This window comes from Oncorhynchus mykiss, chromosome 7 (genome assembly GCF_057628025.1).
Source record: "Oncorhynchus mykiss isolate SJ-2025 chromosome 7, ASM5762802v1, whole genome shotgun sequence".
NCBI classification, from domain to species: Eukaryota; Metazoa; Chordata; class Actinopteri; order Salmoniformes; family Salmonidae; genus Oncorhynchus; species Oncorhynchus mykiss.
In genome coordinates this window covers 2385001-2404947 of record NC_143028.1, presented here as the reverse complement: position 1 = coordinate 2404947, position 19947 = coordinate 2385001, and the positions used below count along the sequence as shown (strand labels likewise).

Below are 19947 nucleotides of genomic sequence, written 5' to 3'. Positions count from 1 at the left end.
GCCTCATGCAGATTCTTGACAGTGTTGTGATCATTCCGTTAACCAACAGCAATCCTTCTAAGTACATGAATTTCCAATCCCCAAACGGCGACTCATTTCTGCACTAGACTGTCCTCTGAACAGATGCATTCAACATCTACAGGGAAATATCGTCCATCTCAGTGTCAACGCAACGACCCAGTGAAGGACCCATTTCCTCTCCACTCAGTCACTCTGTAACTACAGTTAGTGGAAGTGTCTTCATCCATCTCCCTCAAAGGTGTCTTTTCTCACTGTGTGACATCTCCCGGCAGAAGTGTGTGTGTGTGTGTGTGTGTGTGTGTGTGTGTGTGTGTGTGTGTGTGTGTGAACGATCAACTAGGAGACCAGGCTCTTCATCAGTCTGACATTTGACTGCCACGGCTGGTGTATGTAACGATAGTTTCCTGGTTTAGACCCCAGCGACAACACATCCCAAGGTAGATTAGACTCAGAACCTCCCCGGGGTGGATCCTCACAAATGTCACCGCACCAAGGCAATAAAACATTACCTTTGCAGAATTTACATGAGCAAATGTCAATAATTCACCAGCGTTTTGGGGAGAGATTAGGGGAGAGACAGAAGCGTGATGTCTGATTTCCACTAAATTAATTCTGGTCTGAAAACAGTGGGTGTTCTGAGAAGGTATATGTGCTGTAAGGTGGGAGATATTTTCTGATAACATATTTATTGCTCCTCTGTCATCACAAATTATATGTGGGAGGGCAAAACTGGTTGTAATGACGTCAGGTAGGCTGTATGCTGATTGGTCAGGTAGGTTGTACTCTTATTGGTCAGGTAGGTTGTATGCTGATTGGTCAGGTAGGCTGTATGCTGATTGGTCAGGTAGGCTGTATGCTGATTGGTCAGGCAGGCTGTATACTGATTGGCCAGGTAGGCTGTATGCTGATTGGTCAGGTAGGCTGTATGCTGATTGGTCAGGTAGGCTGTATGCTGATTGGTCAGGTAGGCTGTATGCTGATTGGTCAGGTAGGCTGTATGCTGATTGGTCAGGTAGGCTGTATGCTGATTGGTCAGGTAGGCTGTACTCTGATTGGTCAGGTAGGTTGTACTCTGATTGGTCAGGTAGGTTCTACTCTGATTGGTCAGGTAGGCTGTATGTTGATTGGTCAGGTAGGCTGTATGCTGATTGGTCAGGTAGGTTGTATGCTGGATGTCTCTACAACACTAGTTAACAACTTGAAAATAACATCATTTTGACCTCCCATTGCACATGAATCTGTAACTGTGTGTGTGTGTGTGTGTGTGTGTGTGTGTGTGTGTGTGTGTGTGTATCATTCTCTGTGTCACCACCATGCCTGTCACCCGTAACATCTCTAACAAATCCAACATGGAAAATAATGACAGTCTTCCTCAGGTTTCATTTCCATCTTCATTGTTCACGATGTCTTCATCTACCCTGTCGTCCCTCTCACCTGTTGTGCGTGGAGCCAGCTGGGCTGTCTGTAAAGCCCGTCATTATGTCTGCTAAGGGCAAGCATCTCAGTCCTCCCCCGGCTCTAAGTGCTACTAATTGATCCACTGTTATCATCTCATCATCATTCTCTAGTGGGAAGAGAGGAAGAGGTTTGACTCCAGTATTTAGTATTCAGTAGTACTCAGAAATAATACTATCACAGGTCTCTTCTACACTACAGGGAAACACTCCAACAGTTTGTTCAACTCAACAACATGAAGCCCCACCATTCCCACCACATCCAGGGAAACACTCCAACAGTTTGTTCAACTCAACAACATGAGCCCCACCATTCCCACCACATCCAGGGAAACACTCCAACAGTTTGTTCAACTCAACAACATGAAGCCCCACCATTCCCACCACATCCAGGGAAACACTCCAACAGTTTGTTCAACTCAACAACATGAAGCCCCACCATTCCCACCACATCCAGGGAAACATAATCACGTGTTAATGAAGCCCTAACGACCCCCGAGGCTCTTCTGGTGCCGTCGACAAAATCTGAAACCTCAGCGTCCTGAATTTCCTATATTTCCCATAGCTTTACATTCATCTTCATGCACACATACACCTGCACTCGAGCTGGTATATTCTCTTGAAATGGACTTTGGAGAAGAGGTGACCGATTCAATCCCACCTCTGAATCCTTGGCTGTGCCAGTGGAAATCCCTGCCTCACGCATCCATTAGGCCGGTTGATCCTACAGTATAATTAGACAGATCCTGGGCTTATCAATGTACCCCATCCCCTCTCTGAGATGAAGAGTTGCTCTATCATTCTGTGGTGTCAGCAGACACACACACATCCCTGGGTATCACACACACCCCTGGGTATCACACACACCCACCCCTGAGTATCACACACAAAGCCTGAGTATCACACACACAGCCTGAGTATCACACACTCACAGCCTGAGTATCACACAAACACATCCCTGGGTATCACACAAACACATCCCTGGGTATCACACACACACACAGCCTGAGTATCACACACACACACACCCCTGGGTATCACACACACACACAGCCCCGGGTATCACACACACACACACAGCCCCGGGTATCACACACACACACAGCCCCGGGTATCACACACACACAGCCCCGGGTATCACACACACACGAGGATGGAACACATTCATGAAGGGGGATTTTCTGTACTGTTAGCTGTACAGCCACCAAGCATAGCAGGGAATGTTGTTTGGTTACTGCATTATCTGTAATTTAATTCCCCCATAAGGTCCCTGGTGAGATTCAGAGTTGATCATCTGCTTTGGAACAACAGCAGCTGGTTGCTTCAGTTTACTGGGTTTGGACTGGGGGGAGGAGAGGGCTCTTCAGAGGCTAGGGCCATGTGTTGTCTTGTTTGTGTACGGTTGCACTTGATTTAGCTCACCAAGCACATGGGATAGGCAGGGTTTGCACCCTATAGGACCATTGGTGTAGTTCTGAAAGGGACCACTCTGCCTATTCAGCACGGTGGGCAAGCTCAATCAAGTGCACCTATTCAAATTCACATAATATGTCAAGTAACGTTTTGGTGATACGTGGTTTGTCACGTTTTGACCTTAGTTCCTTTGTTTTGTCTTTGTTTATATGGTCAGGGCGTGAGTTGGGGTGGGCAGTCTAGGTTTGTTTTTCTATGTTTGTATGGTCAGGGCGTGAGTTGGGGTGGGCAGTCTAGGTTTGTTTTTCTATGTTTATATGGTCAGGGCGTGAGTTGGGGTGGGCAGTCTAGGTTTGTTTTTCTATGTTTGTATGGTCAGGGCGTGAGTTGGGGTGGGCAGTCTAGGTTTGTTTTTCTATGTTTATATGGTCAGGGCGTGAGTTGGGGTGGGCAGTCTAGGTTTGTTTTTCTATGTTTGGTTTCTGTGTTCGGCCTAGTATGGTTCTCAATCAGAGGCAGGTGTCGTTAGTTGTATCTGATTGAGAATCATACTTAGGTAGCCTGGGTTTCACTTTTGGTTTGTGGGTGTTTGTTTCCATGTGAGTGTTTGGGCCACACGGTACTGTTTCAGTTTTGGTAATTCACGTCATCGTTTATTGTTTTGATTCAGTGTTCAGTGCTTTCTTTAATTAAAATCATCATGAACCCTTGATGCTATATACAGTTATAGTGGTTAAGAGAGAGATGGAAAGAGAGATCGAGAGAGAGCGAGAGAGAGAGGTAAAGAGAGAGAGAGAGTGAGGAAAAGAGAGAGAGGGCGAGAGAGGGAAAGAGAGAGAGAGGGGTAAAGAGAGAGAGAGAGAGAGAGAGAGAGAGAGAGAATGCAAAATTGCATATCCCAACTTAGCAACCCAAGGTGGCCACAGCTGGATGGCTGGGTGGGTGGCTGGGTGTATTTATGTGTGTGGATATTAATGTGCGTGTGTGTATGTGTACTCATTTGGATTCAAGGACTGTGCGGGAGATAGAGATCAGATGAAGAATGAGGGTTAGAGAAGAAGCGAGGGAGCAACAGAGGGAGAGATGGAGAGCAGGATGGAGGGATGGGTGGAGGAGAGGAAGGACTTAAGGCAGTGCTAATGAGGCCGAAGGAGATGTGTTTGCTCAGCAGAGAGAGAGAAGAGAGAGAGAAGGTGGAGAATGACACCGAGGGGCCTGTAAACCCAAGCAGATTGGATATCCACCACTGAGTTAGTGAAAAGCCAACCCTCTGAGGGGCCAACAGCACTATGCAAATCCTCCACACACACACACACACACACACACACACACACACACACACACACACACACACACACACACACACACACACACACACACACACACACACACACACACACACACACACACACACACACACACACACACACCCTCCACAAACGAATCAGAGATCACTGGCAAAAAGTCAGGAGCACATACAGTACTTTACTTTTGACTGACTAATCAAAGAAGAGGAGGAGGGAGGAGGTGGAGGGAGGAGGGAGGAGGAGGAGGGAGGAGGGGAGGGGGAGAGAGGAGGTAGAGGGAGGAGGGAGGAGGAGGTAGAGGGAGGAGGGAGGAGGAGGAGGGAGGAGGAGGAGGGAGGAGGGGAGGGGGAGAGAGGAGGTAGAGGGAGGAGGGAGGAGGAGGTAGAGGGAGGAGGGAGGAGGAGGAGGGAGGAGGTGGAGGGGGAGAGAGGAGGTGGATAGAGGAGGGAGGAGGGGGAGAGAGGGAGGAGGTGGATGGAGGAGGGAGGAGGTAGAGGGAGGAGGTGGAGGGAGGAGGTGGAGGGAGGAGGGGGGGAGGTGGTGGGATGAGAGAGGAGGGAGGAGGTGGAGGGGGTGGGTGGGTGGAGGAAGGGGAGATGAGGAAGAAGGGAGGAGGTGGAGGGAGAAGAGATGAGGAAGGAGGGAGGAGGTGGAGGGAGAAGAGATGAGGAAGGAGGGAGGAGGTGGCAGGAGGAGTGATGAGGAAGGAGGGAGGAAGAGAAGGAGGGAGGTGGAGGGAGGAGTGATGAGGAAGGAGGGAGGAAGAGGAGGGAGGGAGGTGGAGGGAGGAGTGATGAGGAAGGAGGGAGGAGGTGGAGGGAGGTTTATGGAGGAGGTGGAGGGAAGAGAGAGGAGGGAGGAAGTGGAGGGAGGAGGGAGGAGGAAGGAAGTGGAGGAAGGAGGGAGTAGGTGGAGGGAGGAGTGATGAGGAAGGAGGGAGCGAGGAGGTAGAGGGAGGAGGGAGGAGATAGAGGGAGGTTGGAGGAGGGAGGAGGGAGGAGGGAGCAGGTGGCGGGAGGAGAGATGAGGACGGAGGGAGGAGGGAGGGGGAGGGGCTGGAGGGAGGAGAGATGAGGAAGGAGGTGGCGGGAGGAGAGATAAGGAAGGAGGGAGGAGGTGGAGGGAGGAGAGATGAGGAAGGAAGGAAGAGGTGGAGGGAGGAGGTGGATGGAGGAGGGAGGATGTGCATGTGCTGATAATGAAAGTAAATCAAGTGGTGGACAGGAGATGCAGCAGATGGAAGCTATGCCGCTACACTAACTAGAGGAAGTTAACATGGAGGATATGCTACTATGCTAACTAGAGGAAGTTAGCATGGAGGATATGCTACTATGCTAACTAAATGAAGTTAGCATGGACGTTATGCTGCTATTCTATTTAGAGGAGGTTAGCATGGAGGCTATGCTGCTACACTAACTGGCAGAATGGTTTGGAAAACGTGTGTGCAGAGATTATTAGAGAAGACTGATGGACAGCGAGTTTGAGACCTAGTTGTGGAAGCTGAAATGTCTGTGGATGGTGCTGTCAGACTGAGACGATTTAGGTGTTTTCCTGGATAAGGTGCAAGTAAGTCTGTATGCTTCACAGTATTTCTGATTTCCCTGGTTTTGTTTCAAAGCCCCAGATCCAGTCCTAGCCTTCGCTCCAGCCCTTCCCTGTTTATCTGTGGGACAGAGAGATGGAGTCCATTCCATCAGCACTGTGCCCATGCAGCATGGAAGAGAGGGAGCCAAGTCACACCACCATCTCCACCCCCATGTTTAAATCAATGATTGACTTCCTCATTACAATACACCCAAACCTAACTATCACATGAATATTATTCCACTCTGGAATGGGAAAGGCTGACTGGAGCGAGAGGGAGACCCGTCACCCGTTGCCTCGTTTCACAAATGCCTAGTTGATCCAGTCTACTTTATGCATTGGAAACTTCCCTGTGCTGGAGGTTTAATGTCTTCTCAGCTAATCTAATCTCAAACACGTTTTTATCTCTCTCTTTTTAAACTCTATTTTTAGCTCTCAGTTTGTAGTCGGGTAGCATCGCTGGGCCTCATGGGGAACGACTACAGCAGTCTTTAACGAGAGAAATAGAGCGGTCTTTGACCTTTTAGCCACCAGGGTTGGGAGGGATGGAGAGCTGGAGGGAGGGAGGGAGGGAGAGATGGAGGGAGGGAGGGATGGAGAGATGGAGGGAGGGAGAGATGGAGAGATGGAGGGAGGGAGAGATGGAGGGAGGCAGGGAGGGATGGAGAGATGGAGGGAGGGAGGGAGGGAGGGATGGAGAGATGGAGGGAGGGAGGGAAGAGAGGGTGAGAGGGAAAGGGCTAGAGGTTGGGAGGGAGGGAGGGAGGGAGAGAGGGAGGGAGGAGAGGGTGAGAGGGAAAGGGCTAGAGGTTGGGAGGCAGGAATGGAGGGAGAGAGTGAGAGAGTTGGAGGGAGGTGGGCAGTGAGGCATGGAAATTTCACCTGTTCTGGGAACGTTTATTTTTAGGTTGCAGTGGTTCTGAGAATGTTCTACTCTGGTTCCTTGAAAGTTTTCCTGGGAGGTTTTATTAACCCTCTGAGAACAGAAATTATAGGCTATTTGGATGTTTTGAATAACTTCCTTATAACTTTCACTGAATGTTTCAGGAATAGGTTTTTGAACTCACAGCACAGATATGACAAATGGGAATACATTTCCTGAGGCATTAATCATGTGAACACATTTATTTTTATTGTGACACTCCATCAGTGAGATTCAAACCAATGATCTTCTCTGTCCATGTAATTGTTCCACTGTGCCACCAGGAGGCCTATGTGTGTGTGTGTGGGCGTGCATGCGTATGTCCATGTGTGTGTATATCCATGTGTGTGTATGTTCATATGTGTGTATGTTCATGTGAATGTATGTTCATGTGTGTGTGATTGGGTTGTCTGAGGAGAGAAACAGTTGGCCAATGAGATGGATCCAGAAGGTACTTGAGGTCAAGAGGAGGTGGCCAATGAGATTTCTAATCTCTTCAGGTTGACCTTGAGGAACAACTCTGGAATAATGTATGGCAAGCCAGAGGAGGGTGGGAGGATCATCTAACATTTTTTCCACAACATGTGGGGGTAAATGACTGGGTAAACAACGCATTGTGTTACAGATTTCTTCATTGATTTATTGGCTGATATAAAACAGTCTATCAGAGAATCAGTGAGCCGTCTACCTTCACATCATTACATTACCATTTTACAAAGAAGGATTATCAAAAACCATCCAACGCTTCCCTGCAGAACAGCCTTTAGCCTGATACAACACGCTTCACCATTCCTTCCTCGTCCCTACTTCTATGGGGAGTGGCTGAGTGGTGAATGGTACGTACATCATCCATATTAGGACATCCTCTATCCTCATCCTAATACGGATGCCGTACTCCCTATTCAGCTGAATGCCATAATGGTAAGGGTCATCTCCTCCCTGTCGACCCTACAACCCCCATATCCCTCTCCCTCTGCCACACTTTCCCCCAGCTCTCCAGCCGCTCTCCCCACCACAAGTTAAATCGAATCCAATTACTTCAATAAGTACCTGCTTAAGTACTCTGTTCCTCAAGCTCATTTAAATCATCCATCCCAGGGAGTGGAGGGAATGGGAGCTAGCCGGCGATAGCAGCACGTTAGCCTGCAGGCCTCTTATCACTGACAGCCTGCGGAGAGCTGGTGAAAGACTGTCTAATGCTGCTCTAATAGGGGAACTCAAACCATACCTGATACAGTGTCAGAGAGGGAGAGAGAGACAGGGAGTGAGAGAGAGACAGAGAGACAGAGAGAGAGAGAGAGAGAGACACAGAGAGAGAGAGAGACAGGGACAGGGACAGAGACAGAGACAGAGACAGAGACAGAGAGAGAGAGACAGAGACAGAGAGCGAGAGAGAGAGAGACAGGGAGAGAGAGAAACAGAGACAGAGAGACGGAGAGAGAGACAGAGACAGAGAGAGAGGGAGACAGAGAGACAGAGAGAGAGGGAGATGGAGAAAGAGGGAGAGAGAGAGAGAGACAGAGAGAGATAGAGAGAGAGACAGGGACAGAGAGAGAGACAGAGACAGAGAGACGGAGAGAGAGACAGAGACAGAGAGAGAGGGAGACAGAGAGAGAGGGAGATGGAGAAAGAGGGAGAGAGAGAGAGAGACAGAGAGAGATAGAGAGAGAGACAGGGACAGAGAGAGACGGAGACGGAGAAAGAGGGAGAGAGAGTGAGAGAGAGCTAGAGGCAGAGACAGAGAGAGAGAGAGAGAGCTAGAGACAGAGGCAGAGACACAGAGAGAGAGAGAGCGACAGAGAGAGAGAGAGAGAGACAGAGACAGAGAGAGAGAGAGAGACAGGGAGATAGAGAGAGACAGACAGAGAGACGGAGAGAGAGACAGAGACAGAGAGAGAGGGAGACGGAGAGAGAGAGAGAGGGAGACGGAGAAAGAGGGAGAGAGAGAGAGAGAGAGCTAGAGACAGAGACAGAGAGAGAGAGCTAGAGACAGAGACAGAGACAGAGAGAGAGAGAGAGAGACAGAGAGAAAGAGATAGAGAGAGAGAGAGCGACAGAGAGCGATAGAGCGAGAGACAGAGAGAGAGAGAGAGAGCGACAGAGAGAGAGAGAGAGAGAGAGAGAGAGGGAGAGGGAGAGATTGGGGTTCTGGATTCTGTCACTTATTGTTAAAGAGGTGGTGATATTGATATTATTGAGTAATGGTTGATTGTGGGAGAGTGATAGCATTCCTCAGGTATAACCATGGTGTTCTATGGTTCTATGGATTTAAGATCATTCAGCTCAAGTGTAAAACGCCTATCAAAGTCCAAAATGTGTAGGTGTACACACAGCTGTGTTCTAGTATATTGGACCGTTGGCTTTCATACATTTTGAATTCTCAGTTTCGGCTCAAGCTATTTTTCCAGCTGTTACACATTGAAATGAATAGAGGACTTGTAGGTGGAGTCGCGATGGTTGTGAATTTTGGGGAGGTGCGCGGTCGGCTGTGCCTCCCCGTGGATGGTGGTAGAGCCACGTAGCTATGTCACAATGGGACGATGGACTGTCACATCTCTGCGTCTGTGGACTCTGAATTGCGCTGAACACTGACCGAACACGCAAACACACTCACAAACACACACCCTCCCTCATGACAGCCCCAGTGTCATCCTACCTTGGCGATCTGGACACACCAGTTGAGCAGCAGTTGAGAGCCGATGTTGTCCTTGTGTTCGTGGACGTAGTCGAGGAGGCAGCCGTGGGGCATGAGCTGGGTGACCAGCTGTGTGGTGGGGCTCAGGCAGACCCCCAGGAGACGGACCAGGTGGGGGTGCTCCATGCTGGCCATAATCAGAGCCTCCTGGTGGGGATAGATAGGGACTCAGGCCTGGGGGAATCTGACAGAACACTGTGGATGGAGGAGTATACAGAGCAAACAGCCAAGTGCACACAGGTGGAAGGGGAAATACAAGTGTTATAGTGTAGTGCAGTGTAGTGTAGTGTAGTGTAGTGTAGTGCAGTGTAGTGTAGTGTAGTGTAGTGTAGTGTAGTGTAGTGCAGTGTAGTGTAGTGTAGTGTAGTTTAATGTAGTGTAGTGTAGTGCAGTGTAGTGTAGTGCAGTGTAGTGTAGTGCAGTGTAGTGTAGTGTAGTTTAATGTAGTGTAGTGTAGTGCAGTGTAGTGTAGTGCAGTGTAGTGTAGTGCAGTGTAGTGTAGTGTAGTGTAGTGTAGTGTAGTGTAGTGCAGTGTAGTGTAGTGTAGTTTAATGTAGTGTAGTGTAGTGTAGTGTAGTGTAGTGTAGTGTAGTGCAGTGTAGTGTAGTGTAGTGTAGTGAATGGCAGGGTGTGTGTGTAGGTGTCACAGACACCTTTGACCGACACCCATTCACCATTATTTCACCCTCTATCTTCTCTCTAGCTACACACAGCCTCCCTCTATCTTCTCTCTAGCTACACACAGCCTCCCTCTATCTTCTCTCTAGCTACACACAGCCTCCCTCTATCTTCTCTCTAGCTACACACAGCCTCCCTCTATCTTCTCTCTAGCTACACACAGCCTCCCTCTATCTTCTCTCTAGCTACACACAGCCTCCCTCTATCTTCTCTCTAGCTACACACAGCCTCCCTCTATCTTCTCTCTAGCTACACACAGCCTCCCTCTATCTTCTCTCTAGCTACACACAGCCTCCCTCTATCTTCTCTCTAGTTACACACAGCCTCCCTCTATCTTCTCTCTAGTTACACACAGCCTCCCTCTATCTTCTCTCTAGCTACACACAGCCTCCCTCTATCTTCTCTCTAGCTACACACAGCCTCCCTCTATCTTCTCTCTAGTTACACACAGCCTCCCTCTATCTTCTCTCTAGCTATAGCCTCCCTCTATCTTCTCTCTAGCTACACACAGCCTCCCTCTATCTTCTCTCTAGCTACACACAGCCTCCCTATATCTTCTCTCTAGTTACACACAGCCTGGCTGACTTCTACTCTAGTTACACACAGCCTGGCTGACTTCTACTCTAGTTACACACAGCCTGGCTGACTTCTACTCTAGTTACACACAGCCTGGCTGACTTCTACTCTAGTTACACACAGCCTGGCTGACTTCTACTCTAGCTACACACAGCCTGGCTGACTTCTACTCTAGTTACACACAGCCTGGCTGACTTCTACTCTAGTTACACACAGCCTGGCTGACTTCTACTCTAGTTACACACAGCCTGGCTGACTTCTACTCTAGTTACACACAGCCTGGCTGACTTCTACTCTAGTTACACACAGCCTGGCTGACTTCTACTCTAGTTACACACAGCCTGGCTGACTTCTACTCTAGTTACACACAGCCTGGCTGACTTCTACTCTAGTTACACACAGCCTGGCTGACTTCTACTCTAGTTACACACAGCCTGGCTGACTTCTACTCTAGTTACACACAGCCTGGCTGACTTCTACTCTAGTTACACACAGCCTGGCTGACTTCTACTCTAGTTACACACAGCCTGGCTGACTTCTACTCTAGTTACACACAGCCTGGCTGACTTCTACTCTAGTTACACACAGCCTGGCTGACTTCTACTCTAGTTACACACAGCCTGGCTGACTTCTACTCTAGTTACACACAGCCTGGCTGACCTCTACTCTAGTTACACACAGCCTGGCTGACTTCTACTCTAGTTACACACAGCCTGGCTGACTTCTACTCTAGTTACACACAGCCTGGCTGACTTCTACTCTAGTTACACACAGCCTGGCTGACTTCTACTCTAGTTACACACAGCCTGGCTGACTTCTACTCTAGTTACACACAGCCTGGCTGACTTCTACTCTAGTTACACACAGCCTGGCTGACTTCTACTCTAGTTACACACAGCCTGGCTGACTTCTACTCTAGTTACACACAGCCTGGCTGACTTCTACTCTAGTTACACACAGCCTGGCTGACTTCTACTCTAGTTACACACAGCCTGGCTGACTTCTACTCTAGTTACACACAGCCTGGCTGACTTCTACTCTAGTTACACACAGCCTGGCTGACTTCTACTCTAGTTACACACAGCCTGGCTGACTTCTACTCTAGTTACACACAGCCTGGCTGACTTCTACTCTAGCTACACACAGCCTGGCTGACTTCTACTCTGGTTACACACAGCCTGGCTGACTTCTAGTCTAGTTACACACAGCCTGGCTGACTTCTACTCTAGTTACACACAGCCTGGCTGACTTCTACTCTAGTTACACACAGCCTGGCTGACTTCTACTCTAGTTACACACAGCCTGGCTGACTTCTACTCTAGTTACACACAGCCTGGCTGACTTCTACTCTAGTTACACACAGCCTGGCTGACTTCTACTCTAGCTACACACAGCCTGGCTGACTTCTACTCTAGTTACACACAGCCTGGCTGACTTCTACTCTAGTTACACACAGCCTGGCTGACTTCTACTCTAGTTACACACAGCCTGGCTGACTTCTACATTCTCTGCACAAAGAGCATGGTATTTTGAAGCTTCTGTGGGCTTGATAGATGAAGGGCCTTTACATTTAGATTCTAAAGGAGGTGAGAGTGGCTCAGCGGTGGAGAGTAGATGAATCCCGGCACAGTGCAGGCAGTAGAGAGGTTCTTTTGGCACCGACAGTGCCCTGATTTAACACCGGGGTAAAGTATCAGCATTACATCTGCACTTCATAAAACTAAAGCACATTATACAAGCCCAGAGGACAGCCAGATATGGTCGTGGAAGTCTGAACCAGACACTCACACAGGAGGAAAACAAGTGGCTTTGTGAGTCTGTTGTGTGACAGGAGGCTCTGACAGTTGTTAGAAGGGAGTGTACTAGGATATGAGGGATAATATATATGAGGTGGCGTGTGTGTGTGTGTGTGTGTGTGTGTGTGTGTGTGTGTGTGTTTGGGGATATCTCTCTCATCCTCCTGAGCGGTGACCTCCATTACCAGCCCCCTGACTTCTACGCTTCCACACACACACACACACACACACACACACACACACACACACACACACACACACACACACACACACACACACACACACACACACACACACACACACACACGCACACACACACGCACACACACACGCACACACACACGCACACACACAGGGATAGACTGGCACAGGCCCAGGGATAGACTGGCACAGGCCCAGGGATAGACTGGCACAGCCCCAGGGATAGACTGGCACAGGCCCAGGGATAGACTGGCACAGCCCCAGGGATAGACTGGCACAGGCCCAGGGATAGAATGGCACAGCCCCAGGGATAGACTGGCACAGGACCAGGGATAGACTGGCACAGCCCAGGGATAGACTGGCACAGGCCCAGGGATAGACTGGCACAGGCCCAGGGATAGACTGGCACAGGCCCAGGGATAGACTGGCACAGGCCCAGGGATAGACTGGCACAGGCCCAGGGATAGAATGGCACAGGCCCAGGGATAGACTGGCACAGGCCCAGGGATAGACTGGCACAGGCCCAGGGATAGACTGGCACAGCCCCAGGGATAGACTTGCACAGCCCCAGTGATAGACTGGCACAGGCCCAGGGATAGAATGGCACAGCCCAGGGATAGACTGGCACAGGCCCAGGGATAGACTGGCACAGCCCCAGTGATAGACTGGCACAGGCCCAGGGATAGACTTGCACAGCCCCAGTGATAGACTGGCACAGGCCCAGGGATAGAATGGCACGGCCCAGGGATAGAATGGCACAGCCCAGTGATAGACTGGCACAGCCCCAGGGATGCAAAGCTGTGCGTGTGTTTAAGTTTATGATAGTGTTCATGAGTGTCTTTATGAGTAATATAGAGTTGTTAATATAATCATTCATTCACATGAATTATTCCAACACACACACACACACACACACACACACACACACACACACACACACACACACACACACACACACACACACACACACACACACACACATACACACACACACACACACTTCCAGATAGTGAATGATGCTAAGCAGTGTGTGTGTGTGTGTGTGTGTGTGAGGTAGAACAGCTTGCTGGCTCCTGGTCTGTCTCTAACTGTCCCAGTGGCAGCCTGTGGGCCTGCTTTTAGATTGCAGTTTAAAAACTGGGGAGCCATGTGGGCTCTGGATGTTCAACGCCATCCACTGGGAGACAGGAAGGAGGGAGAAGGAAGGGAGTATGGGGCTTTTCAATTAGGTTTGGCAAAATGTCTCTCTCTCCAACCAGCATGCTTGATAGACCCTACCCCAATCCTCCACCTTACCCCATCGTCTTTCTTACCCCATCCCCTATCCTACCACATCCTCTAACCCCTACCCCATCCCCTATCCTACCCCATTCTCTAACGCCTACCTTATCTACCCTACCCCATCCCCTATCTCCTACCTCATCCTCTATCTTACCCCATCCTCTAATCCCTACCTCATCCTCTAACCTCTACCCCATCATCTATCGCCAACCACATCCTCAAACCCCTACCCCATCCTCTAACCCCTACCCCATCCTCTATCCTACCCCATCCTCTAATCCCTACCCCATCCCCTATCCTACCCCATCCTCTAACCCCTATCCCATCCTCTATCCTACCCCATCCTCTAACCCCTACCCCATCCTCTAACCCCTACCCCATCCTCTATCCTACCCCATCCTCTAATCCCTACACCATCCCCTATCCTACCCCATCCTCTAACCCCTACCCCATCCTCTATCCTACCCCATCCTCTAATCCCTACCCTATCCTCTATCTCCTACCTCATCCTCTATTTTACCCCATCCTCTAATCCCTACCTCATCCTCTAACCTCTACCCCATCCCCTATCCTACCCCATCCTCTAACCCCAACCCCATCCCCTATCCTACCCCATTCTCTAACCCCAACCCCATCCCCTATCCTACCCCATTCTCTAACCCTTACCTTATCTACCCTACCCCATCCCCTATCCTACCCCATCCTCTAACCCCAACCCCATCCCCTATCCTACCCCATTCTCTAACCCCAACCCCATCCCCTATCCTACCCCATTCTCTAACCCCAACCCCATCCCCTATCCTACCCCATCCTCTAACCCCAACCCCATCCTCTATCCTACCCCATCCTCTAACCCCAACCCCAACCTCTAACCCTACCCCATCCTATAATCCATACTCCATCCTCTATTCTCTACCCCAACCTCTAACCCTACCCCATCCTATAATCCATACTCCATCCTCTATTCTCTACCCCAACCTCTAACCCTACCCCATCCTATAATCCATACTCCATCCTCTATTCTCTACCCCAACCTCTAACCTTACCCCATCCTATAATCCATACTCCATCCTCTATTCTCTACCCCAACCTCTAACCCTACCCCATCCTATAATCCATACCCCATCCCCTATCCTACCCCATCCTCTAACTCCTACCCCATCCTCTATCCTACCCCATCCTCTAACCCCTACCCTATCCTCTATCTCCTACCTCATCCTCTATCTTACCCCATCTCTAATCCTACCCATCCTTTATCCCCTACCCCATCCTCTATCCTACCCCATCCTATAATCCCTACCCCATCCCCTATCCTACCCCATCCTCTAACCCCTACCCCATCCTCTATCCTACCCCATCCTCTAATCCCTACCCTATCCTCTATCTCCTACCTCATCCTCTATCCTACCCCATCCTCTTACCCCAACCCCATCCCCTATCCTACCCCATTCTCTAACCCCAACCCCATCCCCTATCCTACCCCATTCTCTAACCCTTACCTTATCTACCCTACCCCATCCCCTATCCTACCCCATCCTCTAACCCCAACCCCATCCCCTATCCTACCCCATTCTCTAACCCCAACCCCATCCCCTATCCTACCCCATTCTCTAACCCCAACCCCATCCCCTATCCTACCCCATCCTCTAACCCCAACCCCATCCTCTATCCTACCCCATCCTCTAACCCCAACCCCAACCTCTAACCCTACCCCATCCTATAATCCATACTCCATCCTCTATTCTCTACCCCAACCTCTAACCCTACCCCATCCTATAATCCATACTCCATCCTCTATTCTCTACCCCAACCTCTAACCCTACCCCATCCTATAATCCATACTCCATCCTCTATTCTCTACCCCAACCTCTAACCTTACCCCATCCTATAATCCATACTCCATCCTCTATTCTCTACCCCAACCTCTAACCCTACCCCATCCTATAATCCATACTCCATCCTCTATTCTCTACCCCATCCCCTAACCCAAACCCCATCCTCTATCCTACCCCATCCTCTATCCTACCCCCAACCCAGGCTTGGCTCTCCCTCTGTCCTCTTCCCTGCATACCCTCTACCCAGTGATCCAGACAAGGCTGTATGCCATATAAACACCTGCTGATGTGAACAGACCTGGTGCATTAGACTACATGCCAGGCATTAAGCAGGGGGGAGGAGTTTCTGGGATGAACTGATCAACCTGACTAGACTGAGGTTTCAGAAGATGGAATGAACTCAACTAATACCCCAGAGAAGACAATATTATACACACACACACACACACACACACACACACACACACACACACACACACACACACACACACACACACACACAGCTGTGGTGTAATACTCACGTCCATGAACTCCACGTTTGCTTTGGGCCCCGTAGCCTCGTTCAGGATCTTTATGGCCACTGGGATCTTTACTGTCTCTCCCTCTGGGACCCAGATACCCTGAAATACACAGGCACACCACTGTTAAACACAAACTCCTATGGACATATCGACACACTTTAACACACTGAAAGGAGACACATAAACCCTTCCCACAATCTCAGAGAATAGAAGCAATGCCAGAAATAATGAAAAAAGACAGCCGCTCACAGTCATACGCAGTATTACACACAGTCATACACAGTATTACACACAGTCATACACAGTATTACACACAGTCATACACAGTATTACACACAGTCATACACAGTATTACACACAGTCATACACAGTATTACACACAGTATTACACACAGTCATACACAGTATTACACACAGTATTACACACAGTCATACACAGTATTACACACAGTATTACACACAGTCATACACAGTATTACACACAGTATTACACACAGTCATACACAGTATTACACACAGTCATACACAGTATTACACACAGTCATACACAGTATTACACACAGTATTACACACAGTCATACACAGTATTACACACAGTATTACACACAGTCATACACAGTATTACACACAGTATTACACACAGTCATACACAGTATTACACACAGTCATACACAGTATTACACACAGTCATACGCAGTATTACACACAGTCATACACAGTATTACACACAGTCATACACAGTATTACACACAGCCATACACAGTATTACACACAATCATACACAGTATTACACACAGTCATACACAGTATTACACACAGTCATACACAGTATTACACACAGTCATACACAGTATTACACACAGTCATACACATTATTACACACAGTCATACACAGTATTACACACAGTCATACACAGTATTACACACAGTCACACTGTCATCCATCATATCAAGACAGAACCATTAACCAAAAATAATTACAGGCAAAATAAGGAAAGGCCCACTCACAAACAGAGGCCCACTCACAAACAGAGGCCCACTCACAAACAGAGGCCCACTCACAAACAGAGGCCCACTCACAAACAGAGGCCCACTCACAAACAGAGGCACACTCACAGACAGAGGCCCACTCACAAACAGAGGCCCACTCACAAACAGAGGCCCACTCACAAACAGAGGCCCACTCACAAACAGAGGCCCACTCACAAACAGAGGCCCACTCACAAACAGAGGCCCACTCACAAACAGAGGCACACTCACAGACAGAGGCCCACTCACAGACAGAGGCCCACTCACAGACAGAGGCCCATTCACAGACAGAGGCCCACTCACAGACAGAGGCCCACTCACAAACTGAGGCCCACTCACAAACTGAGGCCCACTCACAAACTGAGGCCCACTCACAAACTGAGGCCCACTCAAACAGAGGCCCACTCACAAACAGAGGCCCACTCACAAACAGAGGCCCACTCACAGACAGAGGCCCACTCACAAACAGAGGCCCACTCACAAACAGAGGCCCACTCACAAACAGAGGCCCACTCACAAACAGAGGCCCACTCACAAACAGAGGCCCACTCACAAACAGAGGCCCACTCACAAACAGAGGCCCACTCACAAACAGAGGCCCACTCACAAACAGAGGCCCACTCACAAACAGAGGCCCACTCACAAACAGAGGCCCACTCACAAACAGAGGCCCACTCACAGACAGAGGCCCACTCACAGACAGATGACCCACTCACAGACAGAGGCCCACTCACAAACAGAGGCCCACCCACAAACAGAGGCCCACTCACAAACAGAGGCCCACTCACAAACAGAGGCCCACTCACAAACAGAGGCCCACTCACAAACAGAGGCCCACTCACAAACAGAGGCCCACTCACAAACAGAGGCCCACTCACAAACAGAGGCCCACTCACAAACAGAGGCACACTCACAAACAGAGGCACAATCAACCGTACCTTGTGGACGGTTCCGAAGGCTCCCGAGCCGAGGATCTTAACCCTCTTGAGCTCTGTCTCTTTGAGGATACGAAGCTGGGCCTGGTTGGGGGCCGTGCCGCTAGGGGTCAGGGGCTCCACCAACTGGAACACACACACACACACACATACACATACAAACGCACACACACACCGGGAGGCACACACACACATGGTCAATACCTCCATCAGCCGACCAATCAATACATATCTTAATGAGCCAATCAGCCTATCAGGGCCCTTCATATAGGTTTATCACCGACATAATCAACCAGCTCAACATCGGTCATCAAACACCATAATGAGAACATATATCTGTCAGTCAGTGTGTGTGTTTCTCTGTTCACTGTGTGTGTCTCTCTGTTCACTGTGTGTGTGTGTGTCTCTCTGTTCACTGTGTGTGTGTCTCTCTGTTCACTGTGTGTGTCTCTGTTCACTGTGTGTGTGTGTCTCTCTGTTCACTGTGTGTGTGTGTGTGTCTCTCTGTTCGCTGTGTGTGTCTCTCTCTGTTCACTGTGTGTGTCTCTCTCTCTGTTCACTGTGTGTGTCTCTCTGTTCACTGTGTGTGTCTCTCTGTTCACTGTGCGAGCTGTGGCAAGAAGGTTTGCTGTGTATGTCAGCGTAGTGTCAAGACCATGGAGCTACCAGGAGACAGGCCAGTACATCAGGAGACGTGGAGGAGGCCGTAGGAGGGCAACAACCCAGCAGCAGGACCGCTACCTCCGCCTTTGTGCAAGGAGGAGCACTGCCAGAGCCCTGCAAAATGTCCTCCAGCAGGCCACAAATGTGCATGTGTCTGCTCAAACGGTCAGAAACAGACTCCATGAGGGTGGTATGAGGGCCCGATGTCCACAGATGGGGGTTGTGCTTACAGCCCAACACCGTGCAGGACGTTTGGCATTTGCCAGAGAACACCAAGATTGGCAAATTCGCCACTGGCGCCCTGTGCTCTTCACAGATGAAAGCAGGTTCACACTGAGCACGTGACAGACGTGATAGAGTCTGGAGACGCCGTGGAGAACGTTCTGCTGCCTGCAACATCATCCAGCATGACCGGTTTGGCGGTGGGTCAGTCATGGTGTGGGGTGGCATTTCTTTGGGGGGGCGCACAGCCCTCCATGTGCTCGCCAGAGGTAGCCTGACTGCCATTAGGTACCGAGATGACATCCTCAGACCCCTTGTGAGACCATATGCTGGTGCAGTTGGCCCTGGGTTCCTCCTAATGCAAGACAATGCTAAACCTCATGTGGCTGGAGTGTGTCCGCAGTTCCTGCAAGAGGAAGACATTGATGCTATGGACTGGCCCGCCCGTTCCCCAGACCTGAATCCAATTGAGCACATCTGGGACATCATGTCTCGCTCCATGGATGCTTTAGTCCAGGTCTGGGAGGAGATCCCTCAGGAGACCATCCGCCACCTCATCAGGAGCATGCCCAGGCGTTGTAGGGAGGTCATACAGGCACGTGGAGGCCACACACACTAATGAGCCTCATTTTGACTTGTTTTAAGGACATTACATCAAAGTTGGATCAGCCTGTAGTGTGGTTTTCCACTTTAATTTTGAGTGTGACTCCAAATCCAGACCTCCATGGGTTGATAAATTTGATTTCCATTGATAATTTTTGTATGATTTTGTTGTCAGAACATTCAACTATGTAAAGAAAAAAGTATTTAATAA

At 49.6% G+C, this 19947-nt stretch overlaps 1 protein-coding gene across 1 annotated transcript in view; it reads right to left on the bottom strand.

The window, feature by feature from the left end:
* LOC110515808 (receptor tyrosine-protein kinase erbB-4) overlaps window positions 1-19947 on the bottom strand; it is a 478553-nt gene that overhangs the window by 43529 nt on the left and 415077 nt on the right. Inside the window, 3 exon segments of the mRNA XM_090239673.1 lie at window positions 9358-9543; window positions 16285-16383; window positions 18252-18374. Coding sequence (XP_090095799.1) covers window positions 9358-9543; window positions 16285-16383; window positions 18252-18374 — 408 coding nt within the window.